This window comes from Panthera onca, chromosome D3 (assembly GCF_046562875.1).
Source record: "Panthera onca isolate mPanOnc1 chromosome D3, mPanOnc1 haplotype 2, whole genome shotgun sequence".
NCBI lineage: Eukaryota > Metazoa > Chordata > Mammalia > Carnivora > Felidae > Panthera > Panthera onca.
The window spans coordinates 26,024,042-26,036,418 of record NC_138350.1 but is presented as its reverse complement, the minus strand read 5'-3'; the positions used below and the strand labels follow the sequence as shown (position 1 = coordinate 26,036,418).

General features: G+C 43.2%; 1 protein-coding gene across 12 annotated transcripts in view; it reads left to right on the top strand.

Annotated features, from left to right (window-relative positions):
• The window catches only part of SGSM1 (small G protein signaling modulator 1), a 496,957-nt gene that overhangs the window by 473,123 nt on the left and 11,457 nt on the right, over positions 1–12,377 (top strand). For 11 of the 12 annotated variants that reach the window (XM_081790748.1, XM_081790750.1, XM_081790751.1 and 8 more), the window contains one exon: positions 1,883–1,965. In XM_081790748.1, coding sequence (XP_081646874.1) covers positions 1,883–1,965 — 83 coding nt within the window. Of the gene's footprint in view, positions 1–831; positions 903–1,882; positions 1,966–12,377 lie in introns of those variants that run through there. The other variant, XR_014135861.1, reaches the window with a different exon arrangement.

Sequence of the window (12,377 nt, the reverse complement as noted above, 5' to 3'; positions counted from 1 at the left end):
CTAGATCAACCAAGGAAACCAGAAGTTCATAAGGTATAAAGAGAGACTGCTTTCCCTGTCCAGTTATCAATGTCCCTCGCCTAAAAGAAACTACTGCTAAGGATTTAGTGAGTGTCTTCCCGAGCCGCATATAGATGTAAAATAACATCATAGGTAGTGTATTATATAACATGAGTGCATACGTGTTTTAATGTCTTCTTAATTTTACCTATGTAGGGTTAATATTATATTTTTCTACCACTTGCTTCTTACACTTAATACATCCTGGGGGGCTCAGTCGGTTGAGCATCCGACTGTGCTTTCAGCTCAGGTCATGATCCCAGGGTTGCAGGATCGAGCCCCACATCAAGCTCTGCACTAAGCATGGAGCCTGCTTAAGATTCTCTCTCTCTCTCTCTCTCTCTCTCTCTCTCTCTCTCTCTCAAGTAAAATGAAAAAAAAAATGCATCCTGGGTGTCTTTCCATACTACTCTAACTCAGGGGTTCAGAAACTACTAGGACGGGGGCACCTCGGGGGCTCAGTCGGTTAAGTGTCCAACTTTGGCTCAGGTCATGATCTCACATTTTGTGGGTTTGAGCCCCATGTCAGGCTCTGTGCTGTCAGCACAGAGCCTACTTCAGATCCTCTGTTCCCCTCTCTCTCTGCCCCTCCCCTCTGGCTCTCTGGCTCTCGCTCGCTCTCTATCAAAAATAAATAAACATTAAAAAAAAAGACCTGCTAGCACAGCCCACAGGCCAAATCCAGCCCCACCACCTGTTTTTGCAAATACAGTTTTCTTAGAACTCAGCCATGCCTGTTTGTTTGCATAGTATCTATGATTGCTTCTGCAGAGTTGAGTAGTTGAGACAGAACCTAGGCCTGCAAAGATGAAACTAATTATCATCTGGACCTCCCAGGAAAGGTTTGCCAACCCCTGCTCTAACTCATTTTTATTAATAAGGACTACCTCATAATTATTCTGTCTTACAGTCTCCCAAGCAATCACTGCCTCTCAAGATTGAGTTGAGGAGACACAAATATAGTTTCAGTGTATGTGCTGCCGAAGCGAGCACAAGACACAAATATAATTAACTCTAATATATGTTACATTAAAATGAGAAGGTGCTGGGGGAGAAGGAAGGATAGACCGACTTTTGCTGGGTTATGGCCTTGGGAGAAAGTGTGGAAGCCCACACGGAGGCGGGGACATGCAAGATGGCCCTTGGCAAAATTAGGAGAGACTGAACAAACCACCCGGCATACACGTACCCTGTGGTAAGGCCACCTGGGCTCAGATCCTGCCCTTGCCATGTATTCTTGGGTGTATGACACTACGCATGTCGCTTCTCTCTCTGTACCTCAGTCTCCTCATCTGTGAAATGGGATATGCCAGGACCTTCTGCGTGTGATTATTTTGAGAATTTCATGGCGCAGTATATGTTTAGTGGCTGAGCATACAGTACATGCCCAGTAAACAGTAGTTACTATTATTCGAGGGCAGTTGGGAACTCCAGGCACAGAAGTGCTAGGGTCAGGCACCGGGGTGTGAGTGTGTGCCAGAAAGGAAGAAGTACTGGGAGGCGATGGTGGGGCTGTGAAGATGCGGTGAAGACAGTGAGTGCCTTACATGCCCAGGGAAGGCGTTTGCACGTTGTCTCGCAGTGGGCAGCTTGTGAGGATGTGGTGGCCTCTTGGAGCTGGGCTTTAGGAAGGCCATCCTGGTGGCTGAGAATAGGATGTTTGAAGAGAGTGGGACTGGGGAAGGGGTGGAGGCAGGAGCCGAGGGAGTGAGCGGTCCAGGTAGTAATGGGGGGCTGTGGCAGGAAGGAGGAAGAGGACAGGGGGGTTGGAGAGAGAGAGGTCGTAAGTGCCATCCTCAGGCCCATCGTCTCTCTCTTGTAGCTACATCTGGCAGCACATTGAGATCGGCTATGTCCAGGGCATGTGTGACCTCCTGGCTCCACTGCTGGTCATCCTGGATGACGGTGAGTATGTCCCCCCACCCCCCGCCACCCCAAGGCCAGGGGTGCACTTTCCTTCCCACTGCGGAGGAGGGGTTTAACCTTACTTTGTGACTCCCACTGCAAAGAAGGGGTTTAACCTTACTTTGTGACTCTGGTGAATGCATCAAGGTCCTAGGGAAATAGAAAGGCTTGTTGTTCCATGTTAGTCCACACTTATCACCAGGTGCCCGACAGCCAGCCAGGCCTTTGCTAGCCACTGATTGCACAGACATGAAGGGGAGCAAAGAAAAACCCACGCCCAGATGTCTTCACTGGTGAATTCTACCAGACACTTAAAGAAGAATTAATACCAGTTCTCCACAAGCTCTTCCAAAAAAACAGAATAGGAGGGAACTCATTCTATAAGGCCAGTCCTTACATGAAGACCCATTGGTACCTTGATACTAATATCAGACAAAGATATCACAAGAAAAGAAAATTACTGAGTGATGTCCTTGATGAATATAAAGACAAAAACCCTCAACAAAACACTAGCAAACTGAATCCAGCAAGATCTAGAAAAGACTATATACCATAACCAAATGGGATTTATCCCAGGAAAACAAGACTGGTTCAATGAATGAAAATCAATCAGTATAATTCACCAAATTAATAGAATAAAGGACGAAAATGACACAATCATCTTAGTTGACAAAGAAATGGCATTTGACCAAATCCGACACCCTTTCACGTTAAAAACTCTCCACAAACTAGGAATCGAAGGAAATTTCCTGAGCACGATAAAAGGCACCCAAGGAAATCCTACAGCTTATTCATACTCAATGGTGAGAAACTGAATGCTTTCCCCCAAGGTCACAGATAAGACACAGATGTCCACTTTTGCCACAAAAGGTTGTAGAGAGGACAATTAGGGAAGCAAAAGAAATAAAAGGTAGCCATACTGGAAAGGAAGTAAAACTATCTCTACTTGCAGAAGATCTGATTTTTATATACAGATAATCCTAAGGTATAAAAAATAATCTTAGAGCTAATAAACAAGTTCAGCAAGGTTGCAAGATACAAGATATGTATACAAAAGTCATTTGTATGTCTATACATTTGCATTGAACAATGCAAAAACAAAATTAGGAAGGCATTTACATTTGTAATACTATCTAAAGGAAGACCCTTACGAATAAATTGAACAGAAGAAGTGGAAGCTTTGCAGGTTCAATTCCAGACTGGTGTAATACACCGAATATTGCGATAAAGCGAGTCAAATGAAGTTTTTGGTTTCTGAGTGCATGTACAAGTCACGACTACACTACCCTGTAGTCCGTTCGTTAAGTATGCAATAGCATTATGCCTAGAAAAATAATGTTCATGCCTTAATTTAAAAATCCTTTATTGCTAAAAAATGGTAGCCGTCATCTGAGCTTTCAGCAAGTCATAATCACTGGTTACAGATCATCATAACAAATACAATAATGAAAAAGCTTGAAACGTTGCAAGAATTATCAAAATGTGAAACAGAGACCCAAAGTGAGCAAATACTGTTTGGAAAATGACGCCGATGGACTTTCTCAATGCAGGGTTGCCACAAACCGTCAATTTGTAAAAAATGCAGTATCTGGAAAGTGCAATAAAATGAGGTATGCCTGTATACCAAAACTGTAGAACATTGTTTAAAAAAAAATTGAAGATCTAAATAAATGGAAACACACCTCATGTTGGTGAGTCGGGAGACTTAGTACTGTTAAGGTGGCAGAGTGCTTTCCAAATTGATCTGGATTCGGTGTGATCCCTATCAGCATCCCAGTTGCAGTTTTTGCACAAATGGGCAAGCTGACCCTAAAACTCATTTGAAAATGCAAGGGACCAGGAGTAGCAAAACCAATTTTGAAAAAGGAGAAGGTATTAGGGGACACACAGTTCCCAATTTCAAACCCTATTACAAAGTTACAGTAATAAAGAGAGTGTGGTAGTCCCACAGGGATAGACATGTGGACCAGTAGAATAGAATTGGCAGTCCAGAAATAAGCATTTCTGGAGTGCCTGGGTGGCTCAGTCGGTTGAGCACCGACTTTGGCTTAGGTCATGATCTCATGGCTCGTGAGTTCAAGCCCCTCGTCGGGCTCTGTGCTGACAGCTCGGAGCCTGGAGCCTGCTTCCGATTCTGTGTCTCCCTCTCTCTCTGCCCTTCCCCAACTCACACTCCGTCCCTCTCTCTCATAAAAATAAATAAACATTAAAAAATAGATCATAGACCTAAATATAAGAATGAAAACTACAAAATTATAAGAAAACATAGGCGTACATCTTTGTGACCTTGGGTTTGTGTCCTTGGGTTTTAAGCAATGGTTTCTTAGATATGACACCAAAAGAATAAAGTGACAAAATTAAAACAGAATTGGACTTGAACAGAATTTAAAACTGTTGTGCTTCAAAGGGCACCGTCAGGAAAATGAAGAGAGCCCAAAGAATGGAAGAAAATACTTGCAAATCACATACATCATACAGGGGACTTATATCCAAAATATGTAAAGGGGGGCACCCGGGTGGCTCAGTCGGTTAAGCCTGAGTCTCGATTTTGGCTCAAGTCATGCTCTCATGGTCGTGAAATGGAGCCCTATGTCGGGCTCCGGGCTGGGTGTGGAGCCTCCCTCTCCCTCCCCCACTCGTGCTATATAAATCAGTCAATCAATCAATCAGTTAATAAAAATATGTAAAGCGCTTTTACAATTCAATAATGAAAAGATAAATAACCCAATTAAAAATGAGCAAAAGGTTTGACTAGATATTTCTCAACAGAATGAAAGACATACATGTAGCCAGTAAGCATATTAAAAGATGCTCAACATCTTTACTCGGTAGGGAAATGCAGATTAGAACCACAATGAGATTCCACTTCACGCCCACTAAATGGCTCGAATGAAAACAATGGAAAATATCAAGTGTTAGTAACAATATGAAGACATTGTCTCTGAGACTTTCAAAGCAGACTGGCAGTTCTGCATAATGTTAAAGGTGGAGTTACTGGATGACCCAGCAGTTTGGTTCCTAAGTGTATCCCCAAGAGAAATGAAAATGCAGTGTTCGCACAAACACTCTGTGTGAGCATGTGCACAGCAGCGTTACTCACAATCGCCCCAAAGTGGAAACAACCCAAGTGTTCATCAGTGGATGCATGCGTAACCAAAATGTGGTATAGCCCTGCAATGATAAAAAAAAAAAAAGAACGATTTGGCAAAAAAAAGAACGATTTGACACTTGCTATAGTGCGAAACCTCAAAGAGGCTCTGCTAAGTGAAAAAAGCCAGACACAAAAGGCCACATAGCATATGGTTCCATTTATTTGAAATGTCCAGAAGAGGCAAATCTGTAGAGGCAAAATAGACTAATGGTTGACAGGGGCAGGGAGCGGGCAGGGCGGGGGGGGGGGGGGGAGATGGGCCATGACTGCTGATGTGTGCAGGTGTCTTTTGGGGGTGATGGAAGCGTTCCCACCTTACAGATGATGGTTGCACAGTTCTGTGAACATGCTAAAAACCTGAGCTGTACATTTGAAATGGTGGATTTTATGCGATGTACATCTCAATAAGACTGTTAAATAAATGGGCAGCATAACTCCCTAGTCCTTAGACGTGGGTTGTGCACAGTGACTTCCTTCCAAAAAGTTCAGCATAGAAGGGAGTGCGGGCAGGAGGGAAACTGTGGTGGAGAGACCTAACACTGCGTCAGCCAGGTGACCGAAATCACCATTAACAGTCATAAATCATGTGGATAGCAGGTGCCCTTGACATGATGTGTTTAAAATGGCACGTTACCCACGTGGTCTTTCGCTCAATAACCCCAAAAGCCAGTATCATCGTGAGAACAACATCCAACAAATTCCAGTAGAGAAGCATCCCTTAGAATATGTGACAACCACTTTCACAACTGCCAAGGTCATCACAAACAAGGAAAGCCTGAGAAACTTCTATACCCGAAAGGAGCCCCAGGAGAGATAACACCTGTGTGTAATGTGTTATCCTGGTTGGGTTCTTGGAACAGAAAATAAACAAATAAAATTATGGAGTTTAGTTAATAACGTATCATCAGCGGGTTGTTAATTGTAACAAATGTAGTATACAAAAATTTTCCCTACTCCTTTCTCAACTTTTCTAGAAGTCTAAAACTGTTCTAAAAAAATCAAGTCTTGGGGCGCCTGGGTGGCGCAGTCGGTTGAGCGTCCGACTTCAGCCAGGTCACGATCTCGCGGTCCGTGAGTTCGAGCCCCGCGTCAGGCTCTGGGCTGATGGCTCGGAGCCTGGAGCCTGTTTCCGATTCTGTGTCTCCCTCTCTCTCTGCCCCTCCCCCGTTCATGCTCTGTCTCTCTCTGTCCAAAAAAAAATAAATAAAAAACGTTGAAAAAAAAATTAAAAAAAAAAAAAAATCAAGTCTTTTTATTTAAAAATTTTTTTTTTATTTTTTAATATATGAAATTTACTGTCAAATTGGTTTCCATACAACACCCAGTGCTCATCCCAAAAGGTGCCCTCCTCAATACCCATCACCCACCCTGCCCTCCCTCCCACCCTGCCCTCCCTCCCACCCCCCATCAACCCTCAGTTTGTTCTCAGTTTTTAACAGTCTCTTATGCTTTGGCTCTCTCCCACTCTAACCTCTTTTTTTTTTTTTTTTTTCCTTCCCCTCCCCCATGGGTTTCTGTTATGTTTCTCAGGATCCACATAAGAGTGAAACCATATGGTATCTGTCTTTGTATGGCTTATTTCACTTAGCATCACACTCTCCAGTTCCATCCATGTTGCTACAAAAGGCCATATTTCATTTTTTCTCATTGCCACGTAGTATTCCATTGTGTATATAAACCACAATGTCTTTATCCATTCATCAGTTGATGGACATTTAGGCTCTTTCCATAATTTGGCTATTGTTGAGAGTGCCGCTATAAACATTGGGGTACAGGTGCCCCTATGCATCAGTACTCCTGTATCCCTTGGATAAATTCCTAGCAGTGCTATTGCTGGGTCATAGGGTAGGTCTATTTTTAATTTTCTGAGGAACCTCCACACTGCTTTCCAGAGCGGCTGCACCAATTTGCATTCCCACCAACAGTGCAAGAGGGTTCCTGTTTCTCCACATCCTCTCCAGCATCTATAGTCTCCTGATTTCTTCATTTTGGCCACTCTGACTGGCGTGAGGTGGTATCTGAGTGTGGTTTTGATTTGTATTTCCCTGATAAGGAGCGACGTTGAACATCTTTTCATGTGCCTGTTGGCCATCCGGATGTCTTCTTTAGAGAAGTGCCTATTCATGTTTTCTGCCCATTTCTTCACTGGGTTATTTGTTTTTCGGGTGTGGAGTTTGATGAGCTCTTTATAGATTTTGGATACTAGCCCTTTGTCCGATATGTCATTTGCAAATATCTTTTCCCATTCCATTGGTTGCCTTTTAGTTTTGTTGGTTGTTTCCTTTGCTGTGCAGAAGCTTTTTATCTTCATAAGGTCCCAGTAATTCACTTTTGCTTTTAATTCCCTTGCCTTTGGGGATGTGCCGAGTAAGAGATTGCTACGGCTGAGGTCAGAGAGGTCTTTTCCTGCTTTCTCCTCTAAGGTTTTGATGGTTTCCTGTCTCACATTCAGGTCCTTTATCCATTTTGAGTTTATTTTTGTGAATGGTGTGAGAAAGTGGTCTAGTTTCAACCTTCTGCATGTTGCTGTCCAGTTCTCCCAGCACCATTTGTTAAAGAGACTGTCTTTTTTCCATTGGATGTTCTTTCCTGCTTTGTCAAAGATGAGTTGGCCATACGTTTGTGGGTCTAGTTCTGGGGTTTCTATTCTATTCCATTGGTCTATGTGTCTGTTTTTATGCCAATACCATGCTGTCTTGATGATGACAGCTTTGTAGTAGAGGCTAAAGTCTGGGATTATGATGCCTCCTGCTTTGGTCTTCTTCTTCAAAATTACTTTGGCTATTCGGGGCCTTTTGTGGTTCCATATGAATTTTAGGATTGCTTGTTCTAGTTTCGAGAAGAATGCTGGTGCAATTTTGATTGGGATTGCATTGAATGTGTAGATAGCTTTGGGTAGTATTGACATTTTGACAATATTTATTCTTCCAATCCATGAGCAGGGAATGTCTTTCCATTTCTTTATATCTTCTTCAATTACCTGCATAAGCTTTCTATAGTTTTCAGCATACAGATCTTTTACATCTTTGGTTAGATTTATTCCTAGGTATTTTATGCTTCTTGGTGCAATTGTGAATGGGATCAGTTTCTTCATTTGTCTTTCTGTTGCTTCATTGTTAGTGTATAAGAATGCAACTGATTTCTGTACATTGATTTTGTATCCTGCAACTTTGCTGAATTCATGTATCAGTTCTAGCAGACTTTTGGTGGAGTCTATCGGATTTTCCATGTATAATATCATGTCATCTGCAAAAAGCGAAAGCTTGACTTCATCTTTGCCAATTTTGATGCCTTTGATTTCCTTTTGTTGTCTGATTGCTGATGCTAGAACTTCCAGCACTATATTAAACAGCAGCGGTGACAGTGGGCATCCCTGTCGTGTTCCTGATCTCAGGGAAAAAGCTCTCAGTTTTTCCCCGTTGAGGATGATGTTAGCTGTGGGCTTTTCATAAATGGCCTTTATGATCTTTAAGTATGTTCCTTCTATCCCGACTTTCTCAAGGGTTTTTATTAAGAAAGGGTGCTGGATTTTGTCAAAGGCCTTTTCTGCATCGATTGGCAGGATCATATGGTTCTTCTCTTTTTTTTTGTTAATGTGATGTATCACGTTGATTGATTTGAGAATGTTGAACCAGCCCTGCATCCCAGGAATGAATCCCACTTGATCATGGTGAATAATTCTTTTTATATGCTGTTGAATTCGATTTGCTAGTATCTTATTAAGAATTTTTGCATCCATATTCCTCAGGGATATTGGCCTGTAGTTCTCTTTTTTTACTGGGTCTCTGTCTGGTTTAGGAATCAAAGTAATACTGGCTTCATAGAATGAGTCTGGAAGGTTTCCTTCCCTTTCTATTTCTTGGAATAGCTTGAGAAGGATAGGTATTATCTCTGCTTTAAATGTCTGGTAGAACTCCCCTGGGAAGCCATCTGGTCCTGGACTCTTATTTGTTGGGAGATTTTTGATAACCGATTCAATTTCTTCGCTGGTTATGGGTCTGTTCAAGCTTTCTATTTCCTCCTGATTGAGTTTTGGAAGAGTGTGGGTGTTTAGAAATTTGTCCATTTCTTCCAGGTTGTCCAATTTGCTGGCATATAATTTTTCATAGTATTCCCTGATAATTGTTTGTATCTCTGAGGGATTGGTTGTAATCATTCCATTTTCATTCATGATTTTATCTATTTGGGTCATCTCCCTTTTCTTTTTGAGAAGCCTGGCTAGAGGTTTGTCAATTTTGTGTATTTTTTCAAAAAACCAACTCTTGGTTTCGTTGATCTGCTCTACAGTTTTTTTAGATTCTATATTGTTTATTTCTGCTCTGATCTTTATTATTTCTCTTCTTCTGCTGGGTTTAGGCTGCCTTTGCTGTTCTGCTTCTATTTCCTTTAGGTGTGCTGTTAGATTTTGTATTTGGGATTTTTCTTGTTTCTTGAGATAGGCCTGGATTGCAATGTATTTTCCTCTCAGGACTGCCTTCGCTGCATCCCAAAGCGTTTGGATTGTTGTATTTTCATTTTCGTTTGTTTCCATATATATTTTAATTTCTTCTCTAATTGCCTGGTTGACCCACTCATTCGTTAGTAGGGTGTTCTTTAACCTCCATGCTTTTGGAGGTTTTCCAGACTTTTTCCTGTGGTTGATTTCAAGCTTCATAGCATTGTGGTCTGAAAGTATGCATGGTATAATTTCAATTCTTGTAAACTTATGAAGGGCTGTTTTGTGACCCAGTATATGATCTATCTTGGAGAATGTTCCATGTGCACTCGAGAAGAAAGTATATTCTGTTGCTTTGGGATGCAGAGTTCTAAATATATCTGTCAAGTCCATCTGATCCAATGTATCATTCAGGGCCCTTGTTTCTTTATTGACTGTGTGTCTAGATGATCTATCCATTTCTGTAAGTGGGGTGTTAAAGTCCCCTGCAATGACCACATTCTTATCAATAAGGTTGCTTATGTTTATGAGTAATTGTTTTATATATCTGGGGGCTCGGGTATTTGGCGCATAGACATTTATGATAGTTAGCTCTTCCTGGTGGATAGACCCTGTGATTATTATATAATGCCCTTCTTCATCTCTTGTTACAGCCTTTAATTTAAAGTCTAGTTTGTCTGATATAAGTATGGCTACTCCAGCTTTCTTTTGGCTTCCAGGAGCATGATAGATAGTTCTCCATCCCCTCACTCTCAATCTAAAGGTGTCCTCAGATCTAAAATGAGTCTCTTGTAGACAGCAAATAGATGGGTCTTGTTTTTTTATCCATTCTGATACCCTATGTCTTTTAGTTGGCGCATTTAATCCATTTACATTCAGTGTTATTATAGAAAGATATGGGTTTAGAGTCATTGTGATGTCTGTATGTTTTATGCTTGTAGTGATGTCTCTGGTACTTTGTCTCACAGGATCCCCCTTAGGATCTCTTGTAGGGCTGGTTTCGTGGTGACAAATTCCTTCAGTTTTTGTTTGTTTGGGAAGACCTTTATCTCTCCTTCTATTCTAAATGACAGACTTGCTGGATAAAGGATTCTCGGCTGCATATTTTTTCTGTTTAGCACACTGTAGATATCGTGCCAAGCCTTTCTGGCCTGCCAAGTTTCAAAGGAGAGATCAGTCACGAGTCTTATAGGTCTCCCTTTATATGTGAGGGCACGTTTATCCCTTGCTGCTTTCAGAATTTTCTCTTTATCCTTGTATTTTGCCAGTTTCACTATGATATGTCGTGCGGAAGATCGATTCAAGTTACGTCTGAAGGGAGTTCTCTGTGCCTCTTGGATTTCAATGCCTTTTTCCTTCCCCAGTTCAGGGAAGTTCTCAGCTATAATTTGTTCAAGTACCCCTTCAGCACCTTTCCCTCTCTCTTCCTCCTCTGGGATACCAATTATGCGTATATTATTTTTTTTTAGTGTATCACTTAGTTCTCTAATTTTCCCCTCATACTCCTGGATTTTTTTATCTCTCTTTCTTTCAGCTTCCTCTTTCTCCATAACTTTATCTTCTAGTTCACCTATTCTCTCCTCTGCCTCTTCAAGCCGAGCCATCGTGGTTTCCATTGTGTTTTGCATTTCGTTTAAAGCGTTTTTCAACTCCTCGTGACTGTTCCTTAGTCCCTCGATCTTTGTGGCAAGAGATTCTCTGCTGTCCTGTATACTGTTTTCAAGCCCAGCGATTAATTTTATGACTATTATTCTAAATTCACTTTCTGTTATATTATTTAAATCCTTTTTGATCAGTTCATTAGCTGTTGTTATTTCCTGGAGATTCTTCTGAGGGGAATTCTTCCGTTTGGTCATTTTGGAGAGTCCCTGGCGTGGTGAGGACCTGCAGTGCACTTCCCCTGTGCTGTGGTGTATAACTGGAGTTAGTGGGCGGGGCCGCAGTCCGACCCGATGTCTGCCCCCAGCCCACTGCTGGGGCCACAGTCAGACTGGTGTGTGCCTTCTCTTCCCCTCTCCTAGGGGCGGGATTCACTGTGGGGTGGCGTGTCCCGTCTGGGCTACTTGCACACTGCCAGGCTTGTGTTGCTGGGGATCTGGCGTATTAGCTGGGGTGGGTAGGCAAGGTGCACGGGGGCTGGAGGGGCAGGCTTAGCTGGCTTCTCCTTAGGTGATCCACTTCAGGAGGAGCCCTGTGGCAGCGGGAGGGAGTCAGATCCGCTGCCGGAGGTTTGGCTCCGCAGAAGCACAGAGTTGGGTGTTTGCGCGGAGCGAGCAAGTTCCCTGGCAGGAACTGGTTCCCTTTGGGATTTTGGCTGGGGGATGGGCGGGGGAGATGGCGCTGGCACCTTTGTACCCCGCCAAGCTGAGCTCTGCCGTCCGGGGGCTCAGCAGCTCTCCCTCCCTTTGTCCTCCAGCCTTCCCGCTTTCCGAGCAGAGCTGTTAACTTATGACCTCCCAGACGCTAAGTCGCGCTTGCTGTCGGAACACAGTCTGTCCAGCCCCTCCGCTTTTGCCAGCCAGACTCGGGGGCTCTGCTTGGCCGGCGAGCCGCCCCTCCGCCCCGGCTCCCTCCCGCCAGTCCGTGGAGCGCGCACCACCTCGCCGCCCTTCCTACCCTCTTCCGTGGGCCTCTAGTCTGCGCTTGACTCCGGAGACTCCCTTCTGCTAATCCTCTGGCGGTTTTCTGGGTTCTTTAGGCAGGTGTAGGTGGAATCTAAGTGATCGGCAGGACGCGCTGTGAGCCCCGCGTCCTCCTACGCCGCCCTTAAAAAAATTTTTTTTAATGTTTATTTATTTTTAAGAGGGAGAGCACGAGCAGGGGAGG